Below are 18,849 nucleotides of genomic sequence, written 5' to 3' on the forward strand. Positions count from 1 at the left end.
GTTGATGTATGATTTACATTCTCTAAAATTTACCCTTCTAAAGCATAGAGTTGGGCTTTTCACAGATGTACACAATGGTGTAAATGGTGTCACTCCAACCACCTTCCCAATATTGAGTCATACATGCTCCTCTGTGGTCTTTTCTCCTCTCACTTAAAACCTTTGACCACCAGTGGTTTGGTTCCAAGCTTTCTCATTTCATTTTTTTTTTTCATAGTGCTTAGTACAACTCAGATATTATATAGCTGTCTCCTGTGTCTGCTCTGTTTCTCTGAGCATATAGCTGTTGAGATTTGTGTGTGTTGTGTGTGCATGTGTCAATGCTGGGTACATTTTTATTGCTCAGTAACACTCCCACTTTTGTTTATTCACTTGTTGATGGACATTCGGTTGTCTTGACTGGCTTTTCTGAATAAGGTCCCTGTAAACATGTGCATATATCTTTGTGTGGGCTTTTGCTTTCACTTCTTTTGGGTAAAATGGGGTGAGACGGTCAGATCATTTCATAACTGAATGTATAGCTTTATAAGACGCTATCACTTTTTTTTCCAAAGTGGCTCTTGCAACTGATGTTTCTGAAGTCAGTGTATTGAGTTTGATTATATCCACAGACTTACTCATGCTTTAGCTTTAGGTTTAATGTGTGTGTGTAATGATATCTCATTGTGTTTTTAATTTGCATTTCCCTATAAGTACTCATGTGAGCATGTTTGCATATTCAGGATGGATATGTTTTTAGCAGTCTTACGTCTTGTCTTCTGTGGATTCTATAAAACTTCCAAATGCCAGTGGCGTTTGAAGTAAAAATTGCTAAACAAATTGGTGGAAGATTAGAGCAGTCACTTCATCCAGATCTGTCTTGAACAAATCAGGTTGGGATGTGGAAATTACTAGATTGATAAGGGAGACTAATGCTGAGAGTCAGAGAAACTGCTCGGAGGAATTGAACATGGAGCTTGGCAGAGAGCCAATTCCATGACCCCAGTGGTTTGGGGAGGTCTATGAGGTCCTTGGCTAAACCTGCTGTTTATGCAAAATAGACTTAGATTCACTTAAGCTTCCCAGGACGCCTGAGGAGTCACCAGGGAAGCTTTGCAGTTCTTTGTGACTCTCTTGAGCTTGCCTTGGAAGCAGCTGAACACAGGGCTCCCTCCCTGGGGACAAATTGCCTGAATCAGTTAGTTAATCAAGCTTGAGAAATCAGTTACCACAGGCCCAAGAATGCCATCACCCTTGAATTCTGAGACCCTGTTTTTCATGGCTATCTTTTAAAAAAAACGTAATTGAGGACATATCTCCTAAGTGCTCCCAACAAGCCGGTATTGATTTATTTGTTTGTCGGAGATAACAGAGATGGAGGGTCAGGAATCCTGTTGTCCCACCTCAGAAGGGGACAGACCGGGTAGGGAAAGTACTGCAGAAAACCTGCTCATTCAGACATTGGTAGAGAGAGGTGACCAAGAAGGATTCCTGAGCAGCTCCGTGGAGGCCCAAACTTGTGGAGGAAGTAGGCAGGCTCACAGATCTGGAGAAAGGGTTGTTTTGGGAAAAGGAATGGGACAGTGTAGTCCAAGGCATAAGAGAGAGGGAGTGCAGCTTGTCCCTAGGGGGAGTCCTCCAGGGCATGACCAAGGAGGTGAAAGGAGGTGTTTCTTGCTGAAGGCCCACCAGGGAAGTTGAGGAAACCTTGGTGAGGACTCCATCCAGGGTGGCGGGAAGCTGTTGAAGGGTAGATAAGTACCATGTGTAGATATTTGATTTTAGTCAAATAGGGGTGCTCTTGTGTCCAAGGGAGGAGAATGGGGCAAGCCTGGAGCCAAGGAGGCCAATTTGGAGCTGCTGCCCTAGTCACGTAGGATCAAGAGAATGGTTCTTGATGGGTGAAGTTTCTAAAGTGGGCTCACTTCCAGCCAGTGCCTGGAAATTCATGCAGGGGCAGGAGCAAGTGTGTTATACTTCAAAACATTGAGAAATCCAGCGCACAGAACTGCCTTTTCCCCCTGTGCCGTTGGAGGTTTGTTTGTTCACTTCTTTGGAAAACTGATGTGGAAATGTCCCATTGGCTTTTGTTACCTGGGTAGAAGGACTCGGGCATTTCCAATCACTTTGGGAGGAACATTGCCCTCGGCGTGGATCTCGGCGTGGATCTCTGTGTTCAGAGATGGCGGTATGGTTGACAATTATGCAGGTGTCCAGGAGGAGGGGTGGGCTGCAACGTCACCGTCACTTGTTTCCGTTTTCACACCCAGAGAAGAACTTTTCCTCTAGTCTCATGACATTTGTGCTGTGTCCCTGGGAAGCCTGGAATCTGAAACTAGTTTCCAGAGACTCAGAAACTCATAAACTTCTAGGAAAATGTCCTCCAAGAAAATCCAGTTTTTCATCTCATCCCAAGGGTGCTCTGCAGGGCTGTGTTCTCTTCTCTCATGAGCACAATGTGGGGCTCTGTCTCTATTTGCCCCTGAACATCTCTGCTCAGGAGTCAGGAAACAGTTCCAGATATGGATTTGGCCCCAGAGAGCAACCCTAAGCTATTCAGAGCTTGTCCTTCCTACTTTATTCACCTCACCCCTCACTTTCAGAAACAAGAATGTCCTCTTTAGATAAGCAGCCGCACAGCTGAGGGTGTGGGTGGGACCTGGGGACCTGGGTTTCTTTGTCATCTGCATTATGCCTAGCACTGCATTCTGAATTTATTTCTATCACCTCATTTAATACTATAGAATACCAGACAAGGGAGATACTACTGCCCCCTGTCGGAATGAGGAACTTGCTGCTCAGAGATGATAAGATAAATCTTGTCCTAGGGTCACAGCTGGGCATCTGGGGGCTAGGGCCTTCCAGGCTTCATTCTGAGGCTTTGTTTCTCTTTTGTTGCAGCACATTGATTGTATTCCAGCCTTTCTTCTATTTTACAGTGGGCTCTGAGAAAATTTCTGTACCCTGTAAGTCAGCTAAGTGATTCCTGGAGAGTGGCTTTAACTGAAGAAAAACCCGGTTAATAATTCTTTAATATTTTAAGTGCTACTTGAAAACAATTTGGTTGGGCTGGTGAGATGGCTCAGTGGGTAAGAGCATCCGACTGCTCTTCTGAAGGTCCAAAGTTCAAATCCCAGCAACCACATGGTGGCTCACAACCACCCGTAATGAGTTCTGATGCCCTCTTCTGGTGCTTCTGAAGACAGCTACAGTGTACTTACATTAAATAAATAAATAAATAAATCTTTAAAAAAAAAAAAAAACAATTTGGTCACCTCCCTGTCAGTGCTCTGAGTCCAGTTGGCATCTCTCAACAGGGAACCGCTAGCCAAATGGTACTGACTAGGTCTTCCTCTTGCTATTGGCCTAAGTCATCTTATTTTTGCAGTAAGGAGCTGTGGGTAGTCTGTGCCCTTTCTGGATTTGCTGAGCAACAATAAAGAAGACTCTAGGGTTTGACTATCATAGGATTTCCGGTTTATTACATCACTAATAGATGAACCAGAATTCGCCACTCTCGGGCACCCATTGTTCTGGACATGTTGATTTTTGTTTTCTTTTTCTGTCTTTTCTAGACATTTTTAATCTTAGTTCTCTTGTATCAGGGAACAAAAGGGTATCACAGGGACTTAAAATCCTATCAAAAACCTCCCACGTGTTGTTCAAGATCATGGGCTTGATGGGTGAAGTTTTTGGTTTTGTCTCTTAGCATTTTGCCCTGATATTTCACCTATCCACAACAGAAGGCTGCTAGATGCCACAGTCGCTGGGAGTCATTTCATAGCAGTGGTTTCTGCTGAGGATTTGTGACTAGCAACCATTGCATGGTCCTGGCTTTAATAATCCGTGTGTCCCTCCTCCTCCTGGCACTTTTCAGTTTCCCCTTATTCCTTAGCTTGCTTTAGCTGAAGTCTTTGGAAGTTTTTCAGCATTGAATAAATACAGCTGGGTAGTGGGTAACAAGGCCACTGGGTAAGGAAGACACAGGCTGTTGTACGACCTCCTTGTGAAAATCTCTAGGATGGTGAACGGTCCCCCCAGGGAGACCTTTGAGACATCCGTGTAGGAGTGAAGCAGCCATGTGTTCAGGTGTAGGTAGAGCAAGTCCAGAAGTGTGCTCCATATGTCCCAACTGTAGGAGCCTGCTGTGTTCACAGATGCCCTGCTGGGATCAGGCCTTGGCAGGCTCTCACCTCTGTGGGATACTGTTTTCTTTCCACAGAGACACAACACAAGCTTTGTCCATATCACAAGAGAGCCAGGTGTCCGTGGCACTGCTTTGGTGCTTGCGCATAGTCATCTAAGACAGTCCTCAGCCTTCCACCTGGGGAAACTGCCTCGCTAGTGATGCCGTTTATCACTTGAAGGGCCCAGCTTTGTCTGTAGCGAAATGTTAGAGAATATCACTAGTCACTCAGGGGATCAGGGAGAATTTATAAGTGCTGCTGATGGGTCTTGGGAGAACACATATATTCATAGGGAAGGCAGGCTGGCCTCTGGGGCTCTTGGATGGCACGTCTGATCTTTGTTTTGGCCAGGGAAAGTTACTCTCTCAAAATATGTCGTAGACATATTTTTCATTCTTAAAATAATCTCCTCAGTGGTGCTCACATGATGAGGACCATCGATTGCTTCTGACCAGCTGCCAGCCTATAGCCAGCAAGCCTGCCCCGGAAGCTCTGTCTGCTGGAGATTCTGGGGGTTGGCAGTCCAGGACTCATGACCTTTTGACAAGCCACCAGGGTGTCAGAGGTGTCTGGTGAGAGGGCTGGAGCTGCAACTCTTCTCCGGCATAGGGCTTCGAAGCAGTGATTGACAGCTCTCTCTCTCTCTCTCTCTCTCTCTCTCTCTCTCTCTCTCTCTCTCGTTTTATCTTTCAGTTAATGACCAGCCACAGAGTCACAGCTCTGTGCTCTGGCTGCTCCCTTCAGGGCTCTCGAGCCACAGACGCAGGTCGCTGTGGGTGCCGGCTGCGGTGACATGGCTTGTTGGCCTCAGTTAAGGCTGCTGCTGTGGAAGAACCTGACATTTCGAAGGAGACAAACAGTAAGCTGTGGGGTTCTCTGTGGGGTTCTCGCTTGCTCACTCCATGGGGCCTGGGCTGGGGATTGGAGAGGGAGGGAAGAGCATGCTCTTGGTTTTCACATGGGGGTAATTGAATGAGTCTGGTTCTTGTGGACACAGGCTCTGATGTGAGCCCATGGCTTAGCATGGAGGGAAGGTGATCAGTCAGGAAGAAGTAATAGCTTGGGCTTGCGATGGTTTCTGAGCATGGGCTCTCACCTTTGCAACCTGGTGCAACCTGGCAGAAAATGCCTTCCCCCCCCACCCCCGCATCACTCCACTATCTCCTTTCACTAATTTCCTGGTAGCTACTTAGAGCCACCCACGAGCACTGTCTGTAGGCCCCAGTGTTTCTGTAAAGTGAAGTACTAAAGCAGGTCTTAGAGATGTGCCTGGAGATCTCAGCACTAAGCCTTCCTCAGCTTTGACAGCAGCCTGGACTATTATAGTAACTGAGACTTGCCATTTCTGAGGAGGTCTTTAAGCCACCTACTTCCTATGTGGGCCAATCTTTCTTTGAATAATCCAATAGGCCCACCATTACTTGGTATGTGAATGTGGTTTTCCTTTGGAAGACTGTGAATGCTGTAGGGCAAGGTGAGCTCTCTGAGGCTTAGGCCAGCCTTCCATGTGGCGCCTTTATCTCTGACCACTATGAATCTTCTCATCCTGCCCTCTCAGTTTAGCTACATGTCTCTGAAGCTCACTTCTAAACTCCTGTCCTGCACTTTTTGTTGGATCACCAACCTGCATCTCCACTTGGCTATCTTAATAAAGTTCAACCTGTCTATAATCAAAGGTCTTTGAAAGTCAGAGACCTTTAGTGAACCCTGAAGGGAGTTTAACTTAGTGTTTCTCAAAGTAGACTAGTACTCGGAGATCTTCTATGCGAGAACAAACATACTGAGGTACTCTTTTGTTCACTGATGTTTTTATTATAAAATGACTTAACTATGTAAGTAAACGTAGATTTAAACCCTGATGATAAAACCATAGGCCCCATACAGATTTATAAATCAAGGCAAATGAAACTGAAGAAAGGCATCGCAATTCATATCATTACCTTAGTTGTAGTAAGAAAACTGACTTTGTTTAGCTGAAATACAAATTATAAGTTGCCACGTGAAATATGGTGGTAGATGATACAACGGTGGCCATTTTGAGATTGGCCAGTCTATATTACTCTGTGCTGATGATTTAGTTCTTTACCCATGTTTCTACTTGGGCAGCATCTTTTGATACCATTTGGGTTTCCTTTTGTCCAATCCCATCAATAGGCTGGCACGGTCATACTTTGCATACACTAATAAACCTGAGCGTTGATGGCTTGTAGCACAAGTTATGCTAACGTAAGTAAATTCACATAGGTGTACCAGACTTTGTTCAAATGATCATTGAAATGGAAACACAGAAAGTTTAAAATCTTCATCATGGAGAACCCAGGTATAATCCTTTGAATGTTCATGTGAATACACACACACACACACACACACACCAGACGGGGCAGGGAAGGAGGGAGGGAGAGACAGGCAGAGAGAGAGAGAGAGAGAGAGAGAGAGAGAGAGAGAGATTGATTGATTCCAGTTTTTCAAGAGTTTTTGATTAACTTTTAATGTTACAAATGAGGAACTTGAATTCAAGGTCACTAGTGAGAGAGCAATGACTAGAATCTGTGTGTCCATTGTCATTAGTAATAATGAAAAATATAATGCACATGCTATTTATAATAAAAGAGGATAATTAGAATGTGCTTCTATGAGCTAGGCACATAATGTGCTATTTATATATTTGTTTTATAATTGCTGTAGATTAACTACAGGGCCTTGCACATGCTAGACCAGAGCTCTACCAGTGTACCAAACAGCCAACAAAGTGGGTTATTGTACTAGCTGTTCTTAAACCCCATGAGGTAGTTCTCTTTATGGTACAGATAACAAATTTGATGTACAGAGAGGTTCAGGAGTTTCCCAGAGGTCTGCATTGCTAGCGTTTGGTTGCTGATAGTCTGACGCCAACAGTTACATGTTAGACTCTGTTAAATGAATAGCTGCTGGGTTAGACTGCCATTTAGTTATTGGTCTTTTCAAGACCAGTGTCTTAGTCGGGGTTTCTATTCCTACACAAACATCATGACCAAGAAGCAACTTGTGGAGGAAAGGGTTTATTCGGCTTACACTTCCATACTGCTGTTTATCACCAAGGAAGTCAGGACTGGAACTCAAGCAGGTCAGGAAGCAGGAGCTGATGCAGAAGCCATAGAGGGATTTACTGGCTTGCTTTCCCTGGCTTGCTCAGCCTGCTCTCTTATAGAACCCAAGACTACCAGCCCAGAGATGGTCCTGCCCACAAGGGGCCTTTCCCCCTTTATCACTAATTGAGAAAATGCCTTACAGTTGGATCTCATGGAGGCATTTCCTCAACTGAAGCTCCTTTCTCTGTGATGACTCCAGCTGTGTCAAGTTGACACAAAACTAGCCAGTACAACCAGGTTTCAGGTATCCTGGAACTCACATATAGCTAAGGCTGCCTTTGAACTCCTGATCCTTCTGACTTCCCCTTCCTAGTGCTGTGTGGGATTACAGGTGTATACCACCATACCCCGACTTACATCACTTTTAATGGTATAATTTTAAAAAAAATCAACAAAATTTGACATTTCTGACCTTTCTCTTACCTACCTCCTGTACCTCAGAGTCATTTCTAGGTCCTGATGTTCCTAAGTCTGTTACATTTTCCTCTTTATGTCAGTGTCCTGCCTGGTGGGAAATTGTCTCTGCTTTGATGGGCACATTCATGAGTCACAGAAAGAAACATCACTTTACCAATGAAAAGTGGGTCTCAAGAGAGCCTGCTCCAAATACCAGATTTTACAGATGGGGAAACTGAGGCACAAGGGGTCAATGAGATTCTCTAGATCAGTCAAGAAAAAGCTGATATGGGGCCAGAGGCTTGAGCCCTCCTCACTCCAGTTCTCAATGTTGGTTCCCTTTCCCAATCTTTTGTAGCCACGTGGTAGCACCAAGCTTGAGAGGAAGAGGAGGTGCTAGGGTATGGATTCTTGTGCCCAGGCAAGAAGGAGGCAGGAGCAGACTGTCCAGGAACACAAGATGAGGGCTAGGGTTATCTCCTCTGAGCAGGTCTTCATTGGATTTGATCTTGCTGCTTCTTGCTCAGGGCTGTATTTTCATTATGCTTACGAGTTTAAAATTACTAGGATTGGAAAGATAGGCAGATTTAGTCGAACACAATTTACTGAGGAGTTCCTGTTGAAGTGGAAAGTAGGGACATAGACCTTGGAGACAGGTGGCCTTTGTAGGATACATCACTGCTTACCAGCTTGTCTGAGTCATCTCCCTTCCTGATTGCTAAAGTAAATCCATTTTGAGAAATCAGAAAGAAGCGCAGTTGATTTCCAGTCACAGATACTTCATGAGCAGAGCAGGTGCTGCCAAGATCTGGCCTGCCTCTTGTACAGTTGTTGGAGCTGAGGCTCTCTGATGGACACAGGCTCAATCCCGAAGTAACGTCAGAACCTATCTCCTGGCATCCTTACAGGCCAGGCCTTTAAAAGTTGGCTTGGCTTTATCCTCAGCTACTGCTGAGAAGGTGTCACTCTTGTCTAATCCATCCAGTTGTGGTTTTTTTTTTTTTTTTTTTTTTTTTTTTTTTTAGGGATGAGAACCTGTGTGAGCCTTTGGCACTTTCTTAGCTCACAGAATAAGCCCACTATGAAGGGGGAAGAGTTTGAAGCCCCTTGATAGCCACAGTTTTTGGACATTCATTGCATGATCCCCTGGTCCTGAAAGCATCTGTACCCATGGCCCAAAGCCTAGGACAGAACCTGGTACTTACAACTTGTGTAATAAGAATTTGCCTGATGAGTGGTGGATGTGTTGCTGGTCTGTTATTTGAAGGTCTTGGAGCAGCTAGGAGCACTAGAAAGACTATGCAAAAGCTTGGAGCTGAGGAACGCCGGCTACAGGCAGCACTGCTCTTGTGTCCTTGTTTGTAGAGGACTCTTATGGACCCCCCCCCCCGTCCTTTCATTGTGCAGACTCATGGGGTACATCAATCAGAGTAAGTTTTCCAGTGTTTCTCTTGGGCAAAGAATACATTGAATTGAGTTGCAAAAGGGTCCAAAGCTCAGTTTGGGTCCAAAGTACCAGTCAGCTAGTGTGTGGGCAGCAGTTATTCTATGCAAACAGCGTTTGGGACAGGAAAGGGGGTGGACTTCAGGATATCAGGTCTTCCTCTGGCTTTGGCCTAGATCCAGAGGCCAAGGTCTCCATGAAACAGAAGGGACAACGTGAGGTGGCCAAATGGACTCTTTTGTCTTTGCCTTTAAAGGAAACAGCAAATTCTAACTCTTAAGTAACTTAAAGGACTACTGTTAGGACAGTCTGGAATGAACTCGAAAACAATTAGGACTCCTGCTTTCCAAGTAGTTGGAGATGGTCACAGTGTGTGGGAACTCCACTTCCCTTTCCTGTTCCCAATTCCAGAGATGTGTCTTCCTGTCCTGAGTCCTAGCTCAGTAACCTCCATCATGGTTCTCATTCCAGTCTGGTCAGCCCTGAGCCTCAGTGTGTTTCTAGAGCTTTGATTTCTACTTCTAGAGATGAAGAAAGCTAGAACAAGCCCCTGTTTGCTGTTTCACTGAGATAAATGTCTGCCGAGCATTCATTATTTGTGGGAGACTGTGCTGGGTATGTAGTGATAAACCAGACAGGCTCTGTTTCTGTCCTCAATGGAGCATAGAGTTTATTGAGGGAAGAGGATGTAACATGTTATCAGCACACAAGTAAAAATACCATTACAGCATCCAGAAGTGTTAGGAGTAAACTGGTGAACTGTGGTAGTCAGGCTCTAGTAGGTATTCACTGCCATTCAAGCCCAGAACCCCAGAATGGTAGCAGTGGTGTTAGCATGCTAAGATCAGGGGCACCGACCTCAGAGGCACTGTATTTTGGGCTGAGAGAACAGAAAGAAGCCAGGGGCGTTGGCTCACTGAATGAAGAGTGTGGCTGAAGATGAGTTGGAAGGATAGACAATCCAGTTAAGGACAAACAGTTGAGTTTAATTTTATATCTGAAAGGAGCCCTTTGGGTGGGCACAGCATGGCTAAAACAGCTCATCCTCTGGGTCTTGATAGTGGAGTGGTGGGAATGCCAGGAAGCGTTTGTCATTCTGTACACACACACACCACATGATGTACTGTGCTCCTTAGCATTGCTTGCCTTGAATGTTCTCATATTTGTAAATAATCTTTCTAGTGAGGAATTCTGATGTGAGGCTGCACTTGAGTGCTTCAAAGGTACTTTTATATCTACCATTTCATTTTCACAATAATTCTGTGCAATCTGTTTCCATCAATGAAGAACACATTATTGGTAAGTTAGTAAGAGAGATGTGGGGTCTTCTGGTTGTCAGTCTATTGTGGAGTGATGTCATTAGCATCCTAGAGAGCTGTATGCGAGGCTGGCAGTGCAGGTCTGTAAGCTCAAACCCTATTGGTAACACTTAGTTTGCACCTAGTGTTTGCTGTTTCGAATGACATCTTCTGAGGGTTTTATGCATACAGCCATTTCTTACTTTGTTGTGTTGGCTCCTTAGTCCAGGATCTCAGGAGCAGGAATACTGGGTCAAAGTCACATGGCCCTTGAAGTGTGTGGCCAGATGTCCTTTCAAAAGATAGGACCAGTTTTAACAGTCATTCTGAGGTTCTGAGTGGTTTTGCATCAGGCTGTAGAGTACTGGGAGATAGGCCTGGTTTATAAATTGCCCTTCCCTCCGACTTTGAACTGGTTTAGTTTTAAGATTTCACTTTGGGTTTTGCACACATGATGAAGCCTGTGTCATTGGGGACAGGTCAAGTCAAATCTGTATCTTCATATCACATCACTCCGTGCCTGCACACTTTGTAAGACAGTAATTCCTTTCCTACTTATTTTTGGGACATTTATAAAACTTTGTCCATATAGGGAAATATTTTGGAGTCTTTCATTTAGGGATTTGACAAGTGTTGGTTGCTGTATAACTTTTCTCATTGCTGAGTAATTCTTCAAACACCTGACAAGAAGCTGCTGACAGAAGGAGTGGCTTATTTTGACTTGAAGTTTGAAGGGACAGCCTGTCACAGTGAGGACAGTATCAGAGTGGGAGCGCAAGATGGCTGGTCACATAATATCTGCACCAGGGAGCTGCAGGGGATGAATGTCTTTCCCCCTTTTTATTCAGTTTGGAATCCCAGTCCCTGGGGGTGATGATGCCCACGTTTAGAGTTGGTCTCTTCCTTGCTCAGTTAAAACTTTTAGAAATATCCTCTCAGATACACTTAAAAGTGTGCCTCATTAATCTCCTCCCTTTTTTGGTGGGGGTTTCAAGATAAGGTTTTAAACTCGTAGAGATTCACCTGCCCCTGCCTCCCAAGTGCTGGTATATGCTACTACCACCCAGCTCCTCCCATTTTTCTTAATTCAGTCAAGTTAACAGTGGGTAGTAACCATAGAGTTAGTTACCTGGTTTTGCCGGAGCACACAAGTCGTCCTTTGGTGAACAGTGTTCATCAGAGCAGTCTGATGTCTGGGGAACTGGTTCTACTGTGTTTCTTAGATTAGCGACCATGCTGCAGACAGAAAGCATGTTTCCCTCCCTTTTTCCTTGGTGTCTGTTCTCTCTGATTCTTTGTCTCTGCTTGATCAAACTCTAGCATCTCTAGCTCAGTGTAAGAAGCAATCATTTTGTCTTTCAAACCTTCAATATTTTTTGCTTGCTTTGTTTTTTTTTTTTTGACTACTGTTATTCAGAAGATCTTTTCCCGGGGCCAAATTTTATTCCATTGATCTTTCAGTGTTCTTTAAACACAGCCCTTGAACCACGCCAACCTTGAAATTATAAGGATAAATCTTGAAGGTAAGATCACCACTGCTGTCTATAGGCAAGGAAGCTAAGTGCACTCATGACTGGGATATGGTGTATTAGCTTCTGCAACCAGGAACAAAAGTTAAATGTGGCTATCCATGGGGACTGTGCACATGGGGAGAGTGTACGGCTTGCCACCACCCTGAATGAAAACGCAAAAATGGTTTGGTGCTTATGGACTCTTACCCTGGTGATGGCAGAGCTCCCGAGCTTGGTTTTATGCTGCATTGTTTACAGGAAGCAGCATTTGTTCCTTAGAAATTTACAGCAGCAGCTCACAACTGAGGGCAGGGCCTCTCCCCCATCCTGGGACATTTAATCGGGCGCATCCTGGGCTCCTGGGGCATAGAGGTAGAGGGCAGGAGTGTTGCTGCTAAACACAACATAGTTTGTAGTAGAATCCCGAACATCTAGCTGTCCGCCAGAGCCAAAGTTGTCTAGCTGAGAAGTCCTCCTGCGGGGGTGCTTGTTCCGGATCCTCAGGTTAGAGGTGAAGAGTTAGGAGAAGGGGGTGCACAGTGTGCACTGGTGTTCCCTAGAGCAGCCGTGACTTTGATGACAATCGCTTCTTGAAAACAACATTTTCTACCATTGCCACTATATGGTGAGAAGATACAGAGTTGGTGTAGCCATGAAGGACTTTCAGGAGTCTTCAGTAGAAGCTTCTAACAGTACAGGCAGCAGCTTTGTCCCCAGGCTGTGTATTCATGCCTTAGGCTCAGGAAAAATGGCGAGGTTAGAAACGAGGAGAAGTCTGACTTTGATGAGTGGATCTGACATAGTGTTCCCGGAGAAGTTTCTAGACGGAGGGGATGTGGCAATACCTAGAACGTTCTGAGCTTGGGAGTGGGTTTGATGTTTAGAGACAAAAATAGTTTTGGAGGCACAGGATAAAGAAGCATAATTATATCGAATCTCCCATGAGCTCTGTGATTTTGGTGGTGTGAATGTTGTGTACAGAGTCCTCATACATACATACATACATACATACATACATACATACATACATATTAGTGCTCAGCTCAGTAGAAGCTTTGAAAGGTCAGGAGTCTACACGGTCTACGTGGTGAGAGAAAGGGGCTAAAGGAAATTGGTGACCTCAATGCCTAAGAGAAGCAGCCCTTAAGCTAGATTGGCTTTGAATCTAAACTCTTTCACATACCAGTTCCTTGGGCAATTTATTAATCAGCCCCAGTTTCCTCGTATGTAAAGTGAGTATTACAGTAATGATCCTAATTTGGATGTCTGACTATAAAAAACATCTATGAAGTATGTGTGTGTGGTGTGGTGTGAGTTGGCTATCATGACTGTCACTGTCGGTTTACTTCATATCTCTTTCCCTGATCTGGTTACAAATTCTGCCTTCACCTCCTGAATGATGTCTAAGGTTTCTTCTGGTGCTTTGCTGCCAGAGCTGTGGGTACCATCCGTCTGTTCTTTCAGTGGATGAACGTATTCTGACCGCACGCTGCTTTGTGGTGCTAAGTGTGGGGCTACAGAGGTGTCCTGAACACAAGGCTTGCTTTACTGGGTCGGATATGTGATGAGGTAGAAGGTATGTGTCTCTAGCGTAGCACTGTGCAACGCAGCCAGGTGGGTACTACATAGATTTAGGCATTAAGATTGGGGTTCCAATGGCTCATAATTTTTCTGGCCCTCCAATCGTCACTTATAAAAATAGTATTATTGCAGCCTTTGTGAAAGAACTGTTGGGAACAAGAGGCACCTAAATCACTAAGTGTCTATAGATGTTCAGTATTCACTATAACTGCTACCTGTCTGCAGGGTGTTAGTTTATCTTGTGTCTGTGGAACCTGTACTGCTACCTGTCTGCAGGGTGTTAGTTTATCTTGTGTCTGTGGAACCTGTAGACATTTTTAGTCCATGCTGCGTAGGGAGATTTTATTTGTTTCCTACCGGAGATGCTTGTCTTTGTCAAATAGAATTTCATGTGACCTCTGGAATCTAGTACAGCTGGCTGCCGGTCTTGGCTCTGCTCTGACTAGTGCTGTGGCTGGCCGTTCCTTAAGCAGTAGACTTTTCAGTATAAAATTCAGAAGAATAATGGTTCCATGCCCACAATGATGTTCTGGAAGTCAACTGTGTAAAATGAGCCCAGTACATATGGAGCTCTCCCTAAATGGTAGCTCTGATTTATCCTGTTAGTTGAAATAGTGGCTTCAGAGTGTCAAGATGAATGACTTCTTGTATATTCTCTGTTCAGTTTTATACTTTTCAGGCTTCATTATTCTGTAATTCATCACAGCCATGCCATTAAAAAAGCTTTATTTCTATGTTTGCTTAGTAATGTGTGCGAGTGGTTTTATAAAGATGCAGGCTTAGAATGTATTGGGTTCTGTGTCCTGTGTTCTTGGGTAGTGAAAGCTGTGTTTCATAAATGTTGTTGTAATAACCAAGTAATATATTATTGCTCATTAGATGTATGCTTATGGTTTGTTGTATGATTGAGTTATTTTTTTTTACAACACTTTACAGTTATAGCACTTCAAATCATGTATACAGCTTTTTGGGATTGAGTTGTTTTCTTATTTAATTTGCTCCTTTGGATGAATTCTCAGGAAGATGATAGTTGATCAAAGGGGTAAATGTGCCTTTTGAATGCATATTGCCAAACTTCTTTCCCAGAGGGGTCAGCCGATTTTTGTTTCTGTCTTTCTGAGTTTGAAAGCTTCAGCTCACTCTCTTACCCAATATAAGCTTACCGTGTCATGCTTAGCCCTTAACCATGTTGCGGACTTGCTGAGAACACAGTAACAGAAGGGAGAGCCTCATATGTAAACACAGCTCTTGTGCCACAGGCTGATAAAGGCACAGCATACCTGGATCTCAGAGGAAGGGCTCCAACCTTACTGGTAGAGAAGTTATTTTCAGTGTTCAGGAAATCCAGGCTGTGTTCTCTGGTAGAAAGTCATCCCCGAATCCTGCCCCTGAGCAGTTTACAGAGGTGTAAGGGACAATAAAAGTTGTATGGTGTCATGGTTTGCAATCCATGTCCATCACCCTCTCCCAAAGGAGTAGTAAATATATTTTCTATGAAGGAAAAGAGAAGAGGCTGAGTGTTGTTTGCAAACGGAGAGGTTTTGTTCCTTCTTTGGGATTATTTACAGACATCTTTAGTAAGATTCGTCTTTTCTTCCGTGGTCCTTGCCATTTTCTCTTTTAATGTGCTCTTTGTATAAACTCCTCTTTATAGTTTGTGGTAGTAGGGGTTCACGAACCCAAGGAAGTATAAAAACTTCATGTTTTTGTTCTGGAACATGCATAGCTACTATCTTGTTTCAGTTCCTCCCCGAAGATCCAAAAATGAGCTTGCTGTAAAGTCTCTACCAAAGTTCTTAGAAAATTCAAAGTTCCTTATTTAAACTAGGAAAAACAAACATGGTTAAAAAACAAACAAAAACCAAAACCAAAACAAAACAAAACAAAACAAAAAGCCCAAATGCCCCTAATACTCTAAAGTACCAGTTACTCAGGGAGGGTTTACTTCTGATCTCGTCATAGAAGGGGGAATACCAAGAGACCATGACAAATCACAATTTATAAGACTGTATTCTACAATGAAATGTGTCCCTATTGAGATAGATGTTAATTAAGGGTGCTATGTGGGAGCCAGTGACTGAAGCAGATCATCTCTAGGGCTTGGGGGAGATGTGAGAGAGGAACTGTTCATGTTTGTGGGAATGTGAGCACAGGAGAAGGACTTCCTAGCTCAGGCAGAAAGAAGCATGGTTGAGTCTTGAAACCTGGGTAGAAGGGAGCCTTAAAGACACAGGTGTGGAATGGGATGTTACAGAATACCACACACAAGTCACTTCAAGTCTGGAGAGTGAAGGGAGTCAGAAGTGCCAGAAGTCAGTCAGTTGCTGAATTGCTCTGTGGGTTTCTCAGTCCAGTAGTAGCTGGCTACCATGTTATCATTTAAAATTCACGCTCTTGTGTTTTATTTTCTGTTCAGTGTCAGCTGTTACTGGAAGTGGCCTGGCCTCTCTTTATCTTCCTGATCCTGATCTCTGTCCGCCTGAGCTACCCACCCTACGAACAGCATGAGTGTGAGTATCTGTGGATCACGCCTGAGACTCAGTGATGGCCAGCGAAATCCAGAGTGAATATGCTCTCAACTGAACCTTTTCAAAGACGCTGTCTTTAGGAGAACGCCACAAATAGCTTGGACAGAAAATCTGGCCTTTACTATTTTTTTGGTTAGGGCATGAAATTGAGATATTTGTAGTCCCAGTTAAATAATGATGATAGTAATGATAATAATCTTAACCGTTTTTTAATCATGATAACAAAATAGCCTTAGAGTCAGAAAGTGATGGCTACAAATCACCCTACGGTAGTGTTTCAAATGCCAGTGTCCCTTGTGTTGTCCTTTTGCTTACATTGTCTTTTAATCCCATGGTTGAAAATCATGGACCATGTATTGGAACCCATACTTTCTAAATCAGGTATGCATATATGTCTGTGTGGGGGTATATGCACATGAGTAGGTGCCTGAGAAGACCAGAGGTGTTAGAACCCCTGGAGATGGAGTTACAGGTAATTGTGAGCTATCTGATATGAGTTCTGGGGACCCACCTCAGGTCCTCTGCAAGAGCACTTTGTGGGCCTAACCACTGAGCCACCTTCTCAGCTCTTAGAGCATATGCAGCCCTTTGTGTACAACATCTCAGTTTGACTCCTGTAACATTTCATTTTGTTCTCAACAATCTTGTATAGTAGACTTTACTATCCTTTGCTCTGATTTCCTGGTAGCTAAATTGGGGTTCACTCACTTATAATGATTTGCCCAAACTTACATTTCTAGTAGAGGTGGAGTACAGTTCAGGCCGCTTGTCTCGCTCACTCATGTGATTTGAAGGCAGTCTTGACAGTGAGCGCTGAGATACAGTAGTGGCTAGAAACAGACAGTTATCTGGTTTAACTCCTGGCTTCTTCCGCCTTCTCCACTTGGCTCATGGTGACACACCATGTGTCACCATGAGCAGGTGATTTTAGCTTCTCTATAAAAGAGAGCAGCAAAACCTAATTTGCACTGTTGCTGTCAGAATGACCATTTTACGGTCTGGCTGTGCTCGGTGGATGGCTGGGGCAACCGTTTAGAAAGGCCCAAAGAATTAGCATTTGTGTAGGAGTTTTTGTTGGGACCAAAGCTTTCTGTCCCACACACTTTTCTTACCACTCACCAGCTCCAACAGGCCCCCTGACTTAGAAGATTGTGTTCTTTCAAGACAGCACTGAGGCCATAGTTACCTTTTGATTGCACTTCTTGGTCACCTTCCCCTTTCTTACATAGCATGGAACGGCAGGCACTGACATACTAGTTTGCTAATAGGCATCCTTATATATTCAGGTCACACCCAGATGCCTCAGATACATTCCCTTGGACATGGCTTTCTGATTTTGTCAGTTAGAACAGCAGAGCAGAAAGCTAAGGTGAAGCCTGCAGATATATGTATGCCTCTACGCTGAGAACCAAGGACTAGTGTGAAATTATTCTCTGTAAATCTTTGTAGTTCATGTCAGAGTCCTCAAGGTCCTCATGAGTCCTCTGACTTTTTGATGTCCATTGCATTATTTGATTGGCGTCCTGGACACCCAGTGTCTAACTGTCCACCATGCTGTTTCTATTTGCCCAAAGGATGGGCTGCAGCGTCCAAGGACAGGTCTTTGTTTGCCCAGTGGAAGGAAAGGTTGAAGTGTCTTCACCATCTTTGCCTTTGACCTACACTCTCCCGTTCTTAGAGCTAGTATCTCTACAGTTTGTAAGAGGACAATCCTGTGGTCCTTGGAGTACTTGGTTGGGTTATATAACTCTTCACTGATTGAGGAGCAGCAGCTCATTAGGCAAGGGGCTTTGTTTGGTTTTCCTTGAACTGTTAACAGGGAGATAAAGAGATTAGCTGAGTAAACAATTCAACAGGCCAGAGTCCCTACTGGGACTGCCCATGGGGACCAGTCTTGTCACACCCTTCCATGTGGCCTCTGGTTGAGGAGGTTTAGAAGTTTTAAAAGAATGAAAGGTTCCCTGTACTGATATATAATGTGAGGTCCATCTCAGCCTTTGGGGAGTCTCTATTAGCATATTTACTTGAAAAAAAAGGGTGAAGAGAAACTGTCTTTGGAGGAAGGTGGGAGTTGTGAGATGGAAAGAGCATTCAGTTCCCTATGGACAGGGGTAGCACATTACACAGTAGTGACCTACACAATACCACACTACACAGTAGTGACCTACACAATACCACACTACACAATAGTGTACTATACAATACCACACTACACAATAGTGCACTATACAATAACATGCTATACAATAGTGCACTACACAATGCCACACTACACAGTAGTACACTACACCACAGTGCACAATAATGCACTACACAATACCACACTACACAATGGCACACTACACAATGGCACACTACACAATGCTGCACTACATGATGCCTTAGAAGTTCTAATTGGACGATTCATGAGCGTTTACCTTGTGCTGGGCCCTCTGTAAAAGTGCTCAGCCTTCTAAGCCAGCCTGGTCTACAGAGTGAAACTTTGTCTCATAAAAATACAAATAGAATCACAAGCTGCTCTACTGATAAGAGTTCCTGTAACACCCCTTGCACAGCAATCAGCATTTTACAGGTGAGAAAACAGGGCGCTGGAGATTGGCTTGGAGGTTGGCTTGGAGGTTGGCTTGGAGGTTGGCTTGGCTGTGCTATGCACATGGCAGGGACAGAGCTGTAAATCTCCATCAGTTTGTCTCCATACTCTGCGAAGATACAAGCAAGCCATTACCTGGAGCCATGGTTCTTAATGCTCGCCAAATCTTCAGATAACACTGAGCATATGACGAGAGCCAGAGTCAAT

The 18,849-nt window shown here is 44.1% G+C and overlaps 1 protein-coding gene across 2 annotated transcripts in view; it reads left to right on the forward strand.

Moving 5' to 3' along the window:
• Abca1 (ATP binding cassette subfamily A member 1) overlaps positions 1–18,849 on the forward strand; it is a 126,152-nt gene that overhangs the window by 11,467 nt on the left and 95,836 nt on the right. The window contains exons 1-3 of one of the 2 annotated variants that reach the window (XM_085839292.1): positions 2,152–2,167; positions 4,860–5,025; positions 15,941–16,034. In XM_085839292.1, coding sequence (XP_085695418.1) covers positions 4,960–5,025; positions 15,941–16,034 — 160 coding nt within the window. In that variant the 5' untranslated portion in view covers positions 2,152–2,167; positions 4,860–4,959. Of the gene's footprint in view, positions 1–2,151; positions 2,168–4,859; positions 5,026–15,940; positions 16,035–18,849 lie in introns of those variants that run through there. The other variant, XM_021159924.3, reaches the window with a different exon arrangement.

This window comes from Mus caroli, unplaced genomic scaffold, assembly GCF_978045245.1.
Source record: "Mus caroli unplaced genomic scaffold, Mus_caroli_1 scaffold_6, whole genome shotgun sequence".
Taxonomy (NCBI): Eukaryota; Metazoa; Chordata; class Mammalia; order Rodentia; family Muridae; genus Mus; species Mus caroli.